The 16,616-nt window shown below is 44.6% G+C and overlaps 1 protein-coding gene across 4 annotated transcripts in view; it reads right to left on the bottom strand.

Annotated features, from left to right (window-relative positions):
- Positions 1–16,616, bottom strand: part of OGT (O-linked N-acetylglucosamine (GlcNAc) transferase) — a 569,231-nt gene that overhangs the window by 195,863 nt on the left and 356,752 nt on the right. For all 4 annotated transcript variants that reach the window (XM_033944283.1, XM_033944281.1, XM_033944282.1 and 1 more), the window contains one exon: positions 3,646–3,771. In XM_033944283.1, the coding sequence (XP_033800174.1) occupies positions 3,646–3,771 (126 nt within the window). The remainder of the gene's footprint in view (positions 1–3,645; positions 3,772–16,616) is intronic.

Raw genomic sequence — 16,616 nt, 5'->3', positions numbered from 1 at the left:
ACCCTGAAATTTCCCTCCCCTGATTTTCAGCGAGTGTCCTCTGGTTACCGAGGGCCCTGTAAGACTGAAGATATCATCTTTCACCTCTATACGCCCAGTAATATACTTAAAGGTCTCAATCATGTCCCCTCTCTCTCTTCGCTTCTCCAGTAAGTACATCCGCAGTTTTTTTAACCTTTCTTCATACGTGAGTTCCCTGAGCCCCAAAACCATCCTGGTAGCCATTCGCTGAACCGACTCAATTCTCAACACATCTTTTCGGTAGTGTGGTCTCCAGAATTGAACACAATACTCGAGATGAGGTCTCACCATGGATCTGTACAGTGGCATTATGACTTCAGGTTTTCTGCTGACAAAACCCCTACGGATACAGCCCATCATTTGTCTTGCCTTGGACGAAGCCTTCTCTACTTGATTGGCAGCCTTCATATCGTCGCTAATGATCACTCCTAAATCACGTTCCACCGTGGTCCTGGACAAGGTTTCACCATTTAGTGTGTAAGTTCTGTGTGGATTTTTTTTGCCTAGGTGCATTACTTTACATTTTTTAGCATTGAAGCCCAGCTGCCAAGTTGATGACCACTGTTCAAGCTGTCTTAGGTCCTGCGTCATAAAGTCAGGCACACTGCTTTTGCCAACTATGTTGCATAGTTTGGCATCGTCGGCAAACAGTGATACTTTTCCTCTAAGTCCTTGGGTCAAATCTCCTATGAATAAATTGAATAGAATCGGCCCTAAGACGGAGCCCTGAGGTACTCCACTCATCACTGCTGACGTTTTGGAGGGGGTACCGTTTACCATCACCCTTTGAAGCCTACCATCTAGCCAATCCCTTACCCATGTTGTGAATGTATCCCCTAATCCCATCGATTTTAGTTTGTTCAACAGCCTGCGGTGTGGGACGCTATCAAAAGCTTTGCTGAAGTCACTGAAGTCATTGAAGCTTAGTTGCCAAGTAGAGGACCAATGTTCCAGTAAGAGTAGGTCCCGCGTCATACTGTCGGGCAATGTGCTTTTGCCTACTATGTTGCATAGTTTGGCGTCATCGGTGAATAATATTATTTTACCTTGAAGCCCCTGAGTCAGGTCTCTTACGAATATGTTAAATAGAATCGGGCCCAAGACCGAGCCCTGCGGCACTCCGCTGATCACCTTCGACGTTTCGGAGAGGGTACCGTTAACCACCACCCTCTGAAGTTGACCGCTTAGCTAGTCTTTGACCCATGCAGTTAATGTTTCTCCTAATCCCATCGAACTCATCTTGCGGTGTGGGACGTATCAAAAGCTTTACTGAAGTCCAAGTACATGATGTCCAGGGACTCTCCCATATCCAGCTTTCTTGTTACCCAGTCAAAGAAGCTGATTAGATTGGATTGGCAGGACCTTCCCTTTGTAAATCCATGTTGATGGGGATCACGTAGATTCTCCTCGTTTAGGATCGTATCTAATTTATGTTTAATTAGTGTTTCCATAAGTTTACTCACTATTGATGCGAGACTCACCGGTCTGTAATTTGCAGCCTCCGTTCTGCATCCCTTTTTGTGGAGTGGAATGACGTTAGCTGTTTTCCAGTCCAATGGGACTCTTCTTGTACTTAGGGAAAGATTGAAGAGCGCGGATAACGGTTCCACCAGGACATCTCTCAACTCTCTAAACACCCTGAGGTGTAGATTGTCTGGTCCCATGGCTTTGTTCACTTTGAGTCTTGATAGTTCACAGTAGACGCTGCCGGGTGTAAACTCGAAATTCCGAAACGGGTCTTCCAAGCTTTCCCTTGTCAGCAACTGTGGACCGGATTCCGGTGCCTCGCAGGTAAAGACTGAGCAGAAGTATTCATTTAGTAGTTCGGCTTTATCGGAATCCGATTCTACATAATTCCCGTCTGGTTTCCTAAGGCGTATTATCCCATCTGTGTTTCTTTTTCTGTCACTAATATACCTGAAGAAGAATTTATCTCCCTTCTTAATGTTCTATGCTAGATTCTCTTCTATTCGGAGTTTGGCCTCTCTGACTGCTATTTTGACAGCTTTAGACTTGGCCAAATAGTCTTCTTTTGTCTTCCTTTTTCCTGATTGTTTGCAGGAGATAAATGTTTTTTTCTTCTTTTTAACAAGGTCCAAGATCTCCGCAGTAAACCACTAAGGTTTATTATTTACTTACTGTTTTTATATAACGGTTAGTTGTTTCGTGTAGGGTAGATTTCAGAGTTGACCACATAGCCTCTCCATTATCGGTTTCAGCTTGGTTTTGCAGCGCCTGATGGACGAAATCTCCCATGCGTTTGAAGTCAGTTCACCGAAAGTTGAGGACCTTTGTTGTTGTGTTTGATCTAGTGAAACCTTTCCTGAGGTTGAACCAAACCATGTTGTGGTCGCTGGAGGCCAGCATATCGCCTACCGAAACCTCTGAGACGCTTTCTCTGTTGGTGAGTACCAGGTCTAGTATCGCCTGATCCCTAGTGGGCTCCAATACCATTTGTTTGAGTCATGCTCCCTTTATGGAGGTTAATAGATTGAGAAGTAATGTCAGGAAATTCTTTTCACAGAGAAGGTGGTTAATGCCTGGAACGCCTTCTCAAAGGAGGTGGTGGAGACGAAAATGGTGATGGAATTCAAAAGAGGCTTGGGATAAATACAAAGTATATCTAATAAGAAAACAAAAGGTATAAAAAAAACAAAATTTAAATGGTTGTATGTGGGTTTGATGTGTCAAGTAGTGCTTAGATGGCGACTCAGGCTGTGAAGAACTAAGGCTGGTACTAGGTAGACTTGAAGGATCTGTGTCCCATATACAGCAATTAAATTTAGGATATGCTGGAGCACGCTTCAACAGAAACTCCAGTAATTTGGAACGCAAGGACAACACCACACAATGAAGAATTCTTTCCTTGTTGTGATCAAAAGTGCCCTACTGTCTCTTCATGGCTGTCATAGGTGTTGCCTTCTCCTCAAGGATTTTAACTTGCTTCACCCCATCCTACCCCATACCCCACCAACCACCTATGTATAGGATTCATCATTAATGTAGAATATTTCAAGCAAGAAAAAAACCTCTTATTTAAGGAATTTTGATGTCATCCTTAAAAGAATGCCAACGGCTTATATACTGTTTTTCTCCCTTATCGGGGTAACACCAATATGAGTTTTGGGGGGAAGTTTTGGCAAAAAACAGCACCTTTACAGGTATAGAATATTGCTGCTCGATACTCGAATGTACCACAAGAACACAGAAATAAGCCATAAAAACAGGTTTCCGATGATTAGATAGATGATTGGCCTGTACCCTGATACTGTGGTTGAAGAAACCACAAGGAAGTTTTTTGATGTCATTCTGGAGGATTTCTCCAAATTCTGGCTCCAGGGAGACTGGGGTCACCATGACCAAGGGCCATGTCAAGGACCACATTCATGCATCATTCAAAGTGAGTCACAGATATTTTCCTTCCAAAGTGCACGCAGTGACAAAAATCAAGGTATAAGTTCATGCTATGTTGGAGCATTAGCACTCCACATTTTTATTCTGTAGTACAGGAGACTCTTGACCAAGCTCTGTAATGTACAAGTTTATAATGGCAACAGTCCTACTCCTACAGGACCACTTTACCTTTAATACACTGACTGCACAATGGTGTACAAGGCACCTTACCTGAACAGGTGCTGCTCTCAAAGCAAAAAGCTCGTTTCGGGCTCCTTTAGTGTAGCCATTCATGTTAACAAGGATGTGGACTCCATCCTGATGAATACGATCTGCTGCTTTACCATTACATGGAATCTGCAGTACAAAACAGAAAATGGTTAAACGTATCTCATTGTCCATTCAATTGTAAAGCTTACAGTATAAAACACCCAACTTTTGAACTATTTTCACCTAGAATCTTTTCAAATATGGATGTGTTTCAAATTCATCATTGGTTAACACTGAAGCTAATAACTTTGATCCATAGTGCATCCCTAGGTGCCTGACCCATAGTGCATCCCTAGGTACCACTATAATGCAGGAATTGGATATTTCTTGTGAAATATATTCAAGTGGCAAATTAAATTTAAACTAACCTGTTAATTTCCTTTAGTCCTGCTAAACCAATCCAAACAAATAAGTATGTACTCCTTGTCACCAGACAGAAACAAAAAAAATAAAAATCTGAGCACTGATTTCATTCCTCAAATACGGAGAATGGGTGCTGCTTGCTTTATTTCAGTATTTTTGTTTTTTTAACTTTTTCATTCTTACATTAAACTCTCTTCAATATAAGTATTTCAAGGCTAAGAACCCAGGATTTAAAAACAATCCTCTCTCCTTGGTTAGTAACCCAGAGATGAGATATGACCCAGAACCAAGTTAAAATTAGTCCCCAATAACTTCAGAATGGGTAACAGTAAATATTTACTTTTTATTTTCAACTGTCAAGGCTTCTCCAAGTGGATTCTGGACTGTTCTGATACCTGGAAATTAGCAGGTTTAGGTTACATTTTGCCTAACTTATCACCTATGTCCGACCAGTGGGAAACACCCTTGCCTTACAGGGAGTGGGGGATAGCTAAAATATCTCTCATGACTCTACTATCCAACGCAGATAATATCCAGGTCTGAATACCCAAGCTTAAGTGCTTAGATTTGGATAGTGTCCTACCAATTTTGTCTGGAAAGAGATCTGAACTCTGCTTCTCCAAGTGACTCACTGGTACATTGCTGCTATGACCTCAGGCAGTCACCTCCCTTCACTCTTCCACAGATAAATGCCTTAGAGCAGGGGTGCCCACACTTTTTGGGCTTGCGAGCTACTTTTAAAATGACCAAGTCAAAATGATCTACCAACAATAAAATTTAAAAAAAACACAACGCACACTGTACGCATAGAAAATGATAATTATCATTCCTATTCCAGGGTTTTTCAAAGAGGTCAAAGCAGATGACTCTATGCACTATCACCTCAGTAACAACCATACAAAAATAGACAAATATACCCCCCTCCCTTTTTACTAAACCACGATAGCAGTTTTTAGAGCGCAGGGAGCTGCGCTGAATGCCCAGCACTGCTCTCAACGCTCATAGGCTCCCTGCGCTAAAAAACTCTATTGCGGTTTAGTAAAAGGGGACCTTAGTGTAAAATATAGACAGCAGATATAAATTCAGACACATTTTGATCACTAAATTTAAAATAAAATCATTTTTCCTACCTTGTCTGGTGATTTCATGAGTCTCTGGTTGCACTTTCTTCTTCTGACTGTGCATCCAATCTTTCTTCCCTTCTTTTAGCCTGTATGCTTCCTCTCCTCCAGACCTCGTTCCCTCCCCCAACTTTTCCTTCCTCTCTCCCTGCCCTTTCTTTCTCTTTGCTTCCCTTTCTTTTTTTTCTGTTTCTCTTCTTTCCTTCTGTCTCCCTGCCTGCCCTTTTTCTTTCTTTCTCCCTGCCCTCCCCCAAGCCACTGCCATCGGGGACCAAGACCCAAACCGCCACCAATAACAGGCCCGAAAGCCGATGCCGCCCCAAGCTCTCCCTGCTTCGGCCGACCAGCATTCCTCTCCCCGACGTCAATTCTGCCGTCGGGGAGAGGAAGGCTGATTGGCCCAAGATCGCGATCGATCTATTGGGGGAAATGCTGCCGGGTCCTGCCTTCGCGGAAACAGAAAGTAGGTAGGACCCGGCAGCAAGAAGGGCAAATGCTTCACTAACCTGTCTCCCGCCTTAGACCATAGCGAACGCTTGCTTCAGGGCTCTCAAAATGTGCGTGCCGGCTTCCCTTCTCCCCTACCCCCCCCCCCCCCCCCCGGACATAACTTCCAGTTTCGGAGCAAAGAGAAGGGAAGCCGGCACGCACACGTTAGAGCCACGGAGCATAAGTTCGCTACGGGCTGAAATCTCCAAGCCGGTTTTTTTTTTTGTTTTTTTTTTTATGTTCAGCAGCGGCGGCAGCAGCAGATGACAGCTGGGCAGACCGCCCAGCTAAAAGGCCCTAGAGAGAACACTGGAGAGGAAGGCTGATCAGCCCGGTAGATCAGGACAGCAACACGAGTCTATCACGCGATCGACTCGCGTTGCCTTCCTGAGCTACTGGTCAATCGCGATCGACGTGTTGGGCACCCCTGCCTTAGAGAATACTGGTAGACTGATAATGAAAGAAAGGAACAGTGTAATTTCTTTTGACATTGAACCCATTAGATGCAGGATATCCTAAAAGATAGAGCTCCCCTCCCTATGTGTCCCTTGAAATAAGCCATAACTGGGTCCCTGTAAGAAGTATAAGTTATATACCTCTATCCAATCTCCTCTAAAAGAGCCAAACAATGGCACTCTCACAGAAAAAAAAAATCCTAGTACAACAGATTTTATTATCTATATCGATATAAACTGTAAGATGTGCTGGAAGTGTTCAATCTCATAGCTGGAATACAGTTGGCATTGTTAGCGTTCCAGAAGATGCTGATGGGCAAATCAGTTCAGGTTCTCTCAGACAGTGCCAGGCAGTGGCTTACATCAATCATCAGGAGGGAACCAAGAGTCGTCTGGTGGCGCAGGAGGCTGCTTTGCTCATGGCTTGGGCAGAGGCTCACCTAGTGGGCCTCTTGGCTTCTCATATTGCGGGAATAGAGAATGTCCAGAGAATGTCTTCCTCAGTCATCACGTGCTGGATCCCGGCAAATGGTGTCTCAGTTCTACAGCCTTTGAGTTGATTGTGCAGGTCACCACAAGAAAGAAGGGTCCCATCTTCTTGTAGAACATGTTTCAATTGATCAACTCTCTGAGCCTGTCATCTACTAAAAACTGAAGGGCCAACCCCCGGAGGAAAAACTAGGTTCCCTACCAAGGGCAGCAGAACACTCACATGGGAATCCTGATTCCACAACTGGAGAATCTTCTGCCACACCAGCCATAAAGGCCTCAAAAGAACACTACTCCGGCACAGACGCGGCAGCACTGCCAAGGGTCCATGAAGAAGATAAAGAAGATGAAGAGGATAGAAATAGTCCTGCTCCACTTTACAACTCTCTTTAGGATCTCAAATGCAGCAACTTACTACACGATATACTACTGTTGTTTCTGAAAATTTGGAACTGAAAAATAGACTATCTAGTGTGGAAGCAAAAGTGGATGGTCATGAGACCAGAATAAAATCTGTGGAGTCCCAGGCCTCGGTGTGGGTTAGGGACAGTGGAAATCTTAATTTTAAAGTTGAAATGCTGGAAAACATGACCAGAAGATGTAATCTTCGGATTATAAACTTTCCAAAACTATCACTTATTTCTCCACAAGATATGTTTAAGAAATACCTGAAAGAGATTTTGAAAGTTCCTGAAACCTCTTATCCACCCCTCACTAAAATATATTATTTACCAACTAGATTGCCTGCTCAGGAACCAGGCCAGCAGAATTTATCTGCTGATAGTTTGGACCTGACAAATTTTCTTGAGAGGTCGGATAATGAGTTACCAGCAACTGCGACGCTGCTAGTACAGTTTGCTATAGACTCTGACAGAGAATGGATGCTTAAGTTGTTTTTCAAGTTTAAGGATATACCATTTATGACAAAAACTGTGAGAATGTATCCTGATGTGTCAAGGAGGACCCAAAAGAGAAGAAAACAGTTTCTTATCTTGAGACCGAGGGTCTTACAGCTGGGGGCTACGTTCATACTCTTGTAAATGTGTGATGGTCTATCAGGGGAATAGACATGTTTATTTTGAACCTCAGCAGTTGATAAAATTTATTTCTGCGAAAGAGCAAACTTAATATTCTTGAGAGAATTGTCGTTACAACCTGCTTAGTTTAATTAGGTTCCTTGCCTCCACTCAATACCATCTGTATTTTCTTAGTAATGTTTGATTGAAAATTCAGCGAATGTAGCTTTCTCCCCCTTTATTGAGGTCTAATTTTTCAATCCAGTATATTTAGAATTGTGAAGAAAAATTTTCCTTTTGTATTGATTATTGTTTTGTTTCCTTTTCCCATTTAAATGTATCTTTTGATTATTTTGTTAACAATTGCTGAGACTGGTATTGGAATATTCTTTGAATTGACTGTTTATTATGTCAAATTATAAAATTAAATAAAGAAATGAAAAAAAAAAAAAAAAAGAAATAGTCCTGCTCCATAAAAATATTGGTGTATAAGAAAGTGCCCAACACCCAATCGCTGATACGACGCAACAAACAGGCCTGATTGTACACTTGTATGTCAGGCACATCTAAACCACCTCGAAAGGAAGGACCTACTAACAAAGACCAACGCAATTTAGATCTCCGCCCCCCCACCTCCCAACAAAACATGGGTATTAGGAAACATAAGACTCTCATGTCCTTCTGCAACAATGACAATGGGAACGTTTGAAGAACATACAGCCACTTCGGGAATAAAACCATACGAAAAAAGTGGATCCTACCCAACAGGGAGAGCAGAAGATCATGCCATTTAACCAAAAGCTGTTTGGTATCAATTAGTAGTTTATCTACATTAATACGATACAGTCGAGTCAGATCCATAGTCAGCCAGTCCCCCAGGTACCAAAAAAAAGACCCAAGCCCATCGTAGTGGGAAGTCCCCCCCCCCTACCCCCAAAGCCCCTTAAGATGTTCCGAAGAAGCCAAGACCTCCGATTTCCACAAGTTCAGTGTAAAGCCAGAGAAATCTCCATATCATGTAAACTCTCCAGTAGAGTGGGCAACGATCGCTGGGAATCAGTCAAAAACACTAAGAGATCATCAGCAAATGACGCAAGTTTAAAATGAGCAGCACCCAGAGATAACCCACAGATATCAGTATTTAATTGGATTTCGCGAAGCAAAGGATCCAGAGAGAGGACAAACAGGAGCAGCGACAAGGGGCATCCCTGCCGAGTACCACGGCAGATCTGTAAGGAACTCAACAGTTCCCCATTGACCAGAATCTGCGCTGCAGTGTCACCATATAATGCTCAAATGGCATTAAAAAAGAATGGGACAACCCCAGATGAGCGAAGCACCGCAAAGAGGTAGCCCCACCTCACATGGTCAAATGCCTTATCAGCGTCAAAGCTAATAAGCAAGAAGGGGCTACCCTCTGCACGTGTTCGCTCTAATGCCAACAAAATTCTCTGGATACTCTTAGCTACCGGTCGATCCCGTACAAATCCCACCTGTTGCTCTGAGACCACCGAGGGCAACACTCATGCCAAGTGATTAGCAAGAATTCTAACCTCATAATTCAACAGGGAGATCAGTCTATATGATTCAGGTAAGAGAGGATCCTTGCCAGGATTCAAAAGGACAATAATTTGCGCTAAATTCAAATACCGGTGAAGGAAGCCCTTAGCGACACTGAGATTGTAAACATCCGCCAACACGGGTGCGATCTCCTCCACCAGCAATTTATAAAACTCTCCCTATATCCGTCTGGTCCTGGCGCTATGCTCAAAGGACTAACCCGAATGGCCCACTCCACCTAAGCAGCTGTAAAGGGATGTTCCAGGGCCTCAGAGCCCTGAGAAGAGAAGCTGGGTAAATCCACAGTCAAGATACACTTGCCCATCCAGAACTTCTGATCCCGGGTCCGCATACAAATTTGCAAAAAACGTCCACATGAGCTCACAAATCTCCCTTGGTCTATGATGAAGGACACCATGTGAGTCACAAAGGGTAGTAATGTCCTCATGACCCCTATGCACAGTGACCAAGCGCACCAATAATTGGCTACTTTTATTGGCAAAGCGAAACAGTTGAAATTTAAAATGCTCTCGCGCCCTTGTCGCCTCCCAGATGTACTAACTAGTTCAGTTCCTGTTGAACCTTCAATAACTGTGTCCGAAGCGTAAGAGAAGCCCAACGACCATATTGCCGCCGTAACTCAGCCACTCGACGCTCCAGTCCAAGAATAGTATGATATCTCAGCTTGGTCTCTCTGGCCACATAGGAGATAACCTCTCCACGCAACACAGCCTTTGCAGTTTCCCAATAAAGAATGGTATCGTCACGGTGCTCCTGATTTGTGTGGAAATCTTTCCACTGTCGCATCAAAAACTCCTGAAACCGTACATCTTGGTAAAGATAGCACGGAAACTGCCACCTCCTCTGACTGCTCGTTAATCACTCTACGTCCAACAAAAACTACCCAAACGTGGTCAGAAATTTCTATGGGTCCCATCTCCACCCCCTGCACCCTGGGGCATAGTACATGCGAAATAAGAATCAAGTCGATATGGGAGAGCGTCCCATGTGCCCGAGATAAATGAGAGTAATCCCACTCTAAAGGGTGTAACACTCTCCAGACATCTAGCAAATCCAAAGAGGTTTCCAAGGTCTGGGCCCCCTTACAAGACAGGTAGTCTCCCTATCAAAAGATTTAGAACATTCCAGCTTGGGATCGGGGACTTCATTAAAATTTCCTCCCATGTTCAGGGGAAGATCACCAAACTGTAAGAGTTGATTACAGAGTCCCTGAAAAAAATCAAGCAGAAGGATTGTTAGGGGCATAGACATTACACAGCAATAACAATCGATTATTAAGCAAGACGGAAGTGATAATATAACGCCCATTAGGATCATGGAGCACTCTATGGATACCTTTACGAATTCAATTGCAGTTGGATACCTTTACAAATTAAAATGAGCACTCCCCCCTTTCCTCCGAGTGCCGGCACCTCCAAATGGGCTCCCACCCACCATATATAGAGCTTAGCATGTTCTGCAGATAACTTGGTCTCTAAAAAAAAGCTATAGAAGTTTTAGAACGATTTAAATTTTGTAAAATTTTATATCATTTTAGGGGGGAATATATGCCCCCCCACGTTCCACGAAGTCAACGTGTACTCCAGAGACTTCTAATCTGAGGAAAAAATGCAGAGATGACCAACCCCCATAAGAGTACCAGAGAGGCGTCCCAGCCAACAGAACCCCAAAGAATAAGAACATAAGAACTGCCATCTCTGGATCAGACCTTCGGTCCATCAAGTCAGGCAATCCGCACACGCAGAGGCCCAGCCAGGTGTACACCTGGCGTAATTTTAGTCACCCTTATCCCTCTCGTAAGGAGATGTGCATCTAGTTTGCTTTTAAATCCTAGAATGGTGGATTCCGCAATACCCTCCTCTGGGAGAGCATTCCAGGTGTCCACCACTCGTTGCGTGAAACAGAACTTCCTGATATTTGTCCTGGACTTGTCCCCCCCCCTTAGCTTCAGTCCATGTCCTTTTGTCTGTGTCACATAAATTATTTTTTTTCCTGCTCTATTTTGTCGATTCCTTTCAGTATTTTGAAAGTCTTGATCATATCTCCTCGCAGTCTCATAACATAACATAAGAACATAAGAATCGCCTCTGCTGAGTCAGACCACAGGTCCATCATGCCCAGCAGTCCACTCCCACGGTGGCCCCCTAAGTCAATGACCTGTACGTGATCTATTACTCTAAACATAAGAACATAAGAACATAAGAATTGCCATCTCCGGATCAGACCCATGGTCCATCGAGTCCGGCGATCCGCACACGCGGAGGCCCAGTCAGGTATACACCTGATTGTTCTAATCACCCATATCCCTCTATGCCTCTCATAAGGAGATGTGCATCTAATTTGCCTTTGAATCCTAGCACAGTGGATTCCTTAATAACCTCCTGTGGAAGAGCATTCCATGCGTCCACCACTCGCTGCGTAAAGCAGAACTTCCTGACATTTGTCCTGGACTTGTCACCCCTTAGCTTCAAACCATGTCCTCTTGTCCGTGTCACATTGGACAATGTAAATAATTTGTTTTTCTGCTCTATTTTATCGATGTCTTTCAGTATTTTGAACGTCTCTATCATGTCCCCTCGCAGCCTCCTCTTCTCAAGGGAGAACAATCCTAGTTTCTTGAGTCGTTCCTCATATTCCAATTTCTCCATACCTCTTATTAGTTTCGTTGCTCGTCTCTGCACCCTCTCCAGCAGTTTTATATCCTTCTTTAGGTTGGGAGACCAATGTTGTACACAGTATTCCAAGTGTGGTCTGACCATTGCTCTATAAAGCGGCATTATGACTTTCTCCGATCTACTCGTGATTCCTTTCTTTATCATGCCCAACATTCTGTTTGCTTTCTTTGCCGCTGCCGCACATTGTGCCGACGGCTTCAGGGTCTTATCTATCAGTACACCCAGGTCCTTTTCTTGTTCGCTCTTACCCAGAGTTGCTCCTGACATTCTATACTCGTGCTCCTTATTCTTACTACCTAAATGCATTACTTTGCATTTCTCCACGTTGAACTTCATCTGCCATTGCTCTGCCCATTTCTCTAGCTGATACAAGTCGCTCTGGAGTTCCTCGCTATCTTCCTGCGATCTGATTTCCCGGCATAGCTTTGTGTCGTCTGCAAACTTAATGATCTCACTGGATATTCCGCCTTCCAGGTCATTGATATATATATTAAATAGAATCGGCCCAAGTACCGAGCCCTGGGGCACACCACTAGTCACTTTCTCCCAGTCTGAGAACTTCCCATTTATGACCACTCTCTGCTTCCTGTTTTCCAGCCATTTGCCTATCCACCTTTGTATATCTCCCTCTATTCCATGGCTTTGTAGTTTCCTGAGAAGTCTTTCATGCGGAACTTTGTCGAATGCTTTCTGGAAGTCCAAATAAATTATGTCCACCGGCATTCCACTATCAATTTGCTTGTTCACGGTCTCAAAAAATTGAAGCAAATTCGTTAAACATGATTTCCCTTTCCTGAACCCATGTTGACTGGGTTTCAGCAAGTCGTGTGTATCTAAGTGCCGGACTATGCTATCCTTGATCAGTGCTTCAACCATCTTTCCAGGGACAGACGTAAGGCTCACTGGTCTGTAGTTGCCCGGTTCTCCTCTCGATCCTTTTTTGAAAATTGGCGTGATATTCGCTATCTTCCAGTCATCTGGTATCTGTCCAGTTCTGATTGTCAGATTGGTGAGTTTTTGCAATAACTCTCCGATTTCAATCTTCAATTCTTTTAAGACTCTCGGATTTTGTATTGCATTTTGTATTGCATAGTACCCCTCTATTTGTACCCCTCAATCCCCTTTTCCTTCAGGAACTTGTCCAGTCCCATTTTTAAACCCACAATCGCACTTTAAACCCACAATCGCACTTTGTTCTACCACTTCCTCTGGAAGCGCATTCCAGGTGTCCACCACCCTCTGAGTGAAGAAGAACTTCCTGGCATTTGTTCTGAATCTGTCTCCCTTCAGTTTTTCCGAATGCTCTCTAGTTTTTGTTGCCCCTGCCAGTTTGAAGAATCTGTCCCTCTCTACCTTCTCTATACCTTTCATGATCTTGTAAGTTTCTATCATATCCCTCTAAGCCTCCTCTTCTCCAGGGAAAAGAGCCCCAGCCTGTCCAGTCTCTCAGCATACGAAAGGTTCTCCATGCCCCTTATCATTTTTGTTGCTCTTCTCTGGACCCTTTCCAGTATCGCCATATCCTTCTTAAGGTACGGCGACCAGTATGGAACGCAGTACTCCAGATGCGGTCGCACCATCGCCCTATAAAGCGGGAGGATAACCTCCTCACTTCTGGTAGCGATATCTTTCTTGTTAATATAAGAACATTAGAAACGCCTTCACCGACTCAGACCTTTGGTCCATCTAGTCCGGTGACCCGCACACGCGGAGGCCAAGCCAGGTGGTCCCCCATGAAGACCTTGTTTACCCATATCCCTCAATGTGATTTGCAAGAAGGTGTGCATCCAACTTGCCCTTGAAACCCAGAATGGTGGTCTCCGTCACAACCTCCTCCGGGAGAGCATTCCAATCGTCCACCACTCGTTGTGTGAAACAGAACTTCCTGGTATTTGTCCTGGGCCTGTTGCCTCTCAATTTCAGTCCATGACCTCTTGTCCGATTCACATTTGACAACGTGAATAACGATGTTTCTTACTCTATTTTGTCGAATCCTTTTAGTATTTTAAAAGTCTCTTATCATATCCCCTCGCAGTCTTCTCTTCTCAAGGGTGAACAAGCCCAGTTTTCTGAGGCATTCTTTGTAGTTCAAATTTTCCATACCTTTTACTAGCTTCGTGGCTCGCCTCTGCACCCTCTCCAGCAGGGTCACATCCTTCTTTAGGTAGGGAGACCAGTGTTGGACACAGTACTCCAGGTGTGGTCTGACCATTGTTCTGTAAAGCGGCATTATGACGTCCACTGATCTACTCGTGATTCCCTTCTTTATCATGCCCAACATCCTGTTTGCCTTCTTTGCCGCCGCTGCGCATTGCACCGACGGCTTCAGGGTCCTGTTAATCAGTACCCCCAGGTCCCTTTCTTGTTCGCTCTTGCCCAATGTCACACCTAACATTTTATATTCATATTCCTTGTTTTTCCTGCCCAGGTGCATAACTTTGCATTTTTTTATATTAAACTTCATCTGCCACTTTTCCACCCATTTCTTTAGCTTATTCAAATCTCTTTGGAGTTCTTTGCTGTCCATTATTGACCCAACTGTCCGACATAGTTTCGTGTCATCTGCAAACTTGATTATATTACTTGTTGTTTCCTCTTCCAGGTCATTTATGAAGATATTGAATAAAATGGGCCCAAGAACCAAGCCCTGGGGCACACCGCTTGTCACCTTTTCCCAGCCCAAGAACTTCCCATTTATGCCTGCCCTCTGCAATCTGTTCTCCAGCCATCTGCCTATCCATCTTAGTATGTACCCCTCTATTCCATGGCTTTCTAGTTTCCTCATAAGCCATGCATGTGGGATCTTGTCGAATGCTTTCTGGAAGTCCAAGTATATTATGTCCACTGGGTCTCCCCTCTCCCTACGTTCTTGGAGAGTGTAGAGCTGTAATTTGTTCAGTCTCTCTTCGTACGAGAGATCCTTGAGCCCTGCAATCATCCTGGTGGCCATCCGCTGAACCGATTCAACTCTGCACACATCTTTACGGTAATTCTGGAGGCCACATTACCGTAAAGATGTGTGCAGAGTTGAATCGATTCAGCTGATTGTCATCAGGATGATTGCAGGGCTCAAGGGTCTCTCGTACGAAGAGAGACTGAACAAATTACAGCTCTACACTCTCCAAGAACGTAGGGAGAGGGGAGACATGATTGAGACATTTATGTACATCATGGGACGTGTCGAGGTGGAAGATGATATTTTCTTTCTCAAAGGACCCTTGGCCACAAGAGGACATCCACTCAAACTCAGGGGCGGGAAATTTCATGGCGACTCCAGAAAGTACTTCTTCACGGAGAGAGTGGTTGATCATTGGAACAAGCTTCCAGTGCAGGTGATCGAGGCAAGCAGCGTGCCAGACTTTAAGAATAAATGGGATACCTATGTCGGATCTCTACGAGGGTTGAGTTAAGGAAATGGGTTATAGACTAAGGGGGTGGGTCAGTAGAGTGAGCAGACTTGATGGGCTATAGCCCTTTTCTGCCGTTTCTATGATTTGTTTGTTCACCTTCTCAAAAAATTGAAACAAGTTTGTCAGACATGACTTCCCCTTCCTGAAGCCGTGTTGACTGGCTCTCATCAGATTGTGATTATCCAGATGTTGCACTATACTATTCTTGATTAGTGCTCCTACCATCTTCCCAGGAACCGACGCAAGACTCACAGGTCTATAGTTGCCTGGTTCTCCTCTCGATCCTTTTTTGAAGATTGGTATCCAGAACAGATGCTGAACGGGATAATTGCAAGAAGGAAGTAGAGAGTTCGGTGGACCTTATGATCAGAAAGAGAGGGAAACATCAGGTAAAGGGAGCTTGCTGGGAGGAGACTAAGGGGCATGGAGACACAAGGGGACTGGGTGGCACGAGGGCGAAAGCTGAGGGCAATATAGGGGTGCCACAAGGCGAAGGGGATCAAACTGAGGCTCAAGGGATGATAGCCCAAGAGGGGGCAGGTAGGGCTAGAAAACCCAGAGGAAAAGCGGGGAAGTGGGGTGGCGGGAAAGTGGGGAAGCCGAAAGCTACGAGGGTAAAGGCTGATGGCAAAGCAGAAGCACAGGAAACAGGAGAACTGCCCATAATTCAAGGGGAGGTGGCCCAGGTAAATGCGGAGATGGAGGAAAAACGACGGGACCTGATCGAGACGTTCAAATACCTCACGGGCCGTATCGAGGTAGAAGAAGATATCTTCTTTTTCAAAGGTCCGACGGCGACAAGAGGACATACATGGAAAATCAGGGGCGGGAAATTGCACGGCGACACCAGGAAATACTTTTTCACCGAAAGAGTGGTTGATCGCTGGAATAGACTTCCACTTCAGGTGATCGAGGCGAGCAGCGTGCCTGATTTTAAGAAGAAATGGGATCGTCACGTGGGATCTCTGCACAGAGATAAATAGGGGAGGGTCATTGGGGTGGGCAGACTAGATGGGCCGCGGCCCTTATCTGCCGTCTTTTTCTATGTCTTTTTCTATGTTTCTATGACCTGTGGTGCTTATACGCAAATGCAAGAAGCCTCATGGCCAAGATGGGTGAACTAGAGGTCATGGCCAAAGGGGAGGACCTGGATATAATTGGAATTACAGAAACATGGTGGACAGAGGAGAATCAATGGGATGTGGTGCTGCCGGGGTACAAGCTCTACAGGAGGGACAGGACCCACAAAAAGGGGGGAGGCATAGCAATATATGTAAAGGACTCTATCTACTCGGTCGGGATGGATATGGCAACGAAGGCAGAGGGGCTGGAA

This window comes from Geotrypetes seraphini, chromosome 5, assembly GCF_902459505.1.
Source record: "Geotrypetes seraphini chromosome 5, aGeoSer1.1, whole genome shotgun sequence".
Lineage (NCBI taxonomy): Eukaryota > Metazoa > Chordata > Amphibia > Gymnophiona > Dermophiidae > Geotrypetes > Geotrypetes seraphini.
The sequence above is the reverse complement of the archived record's forward strand: the minus strand, read 5'-3'. Positions and strand labels throughout refer to the sequence as shown.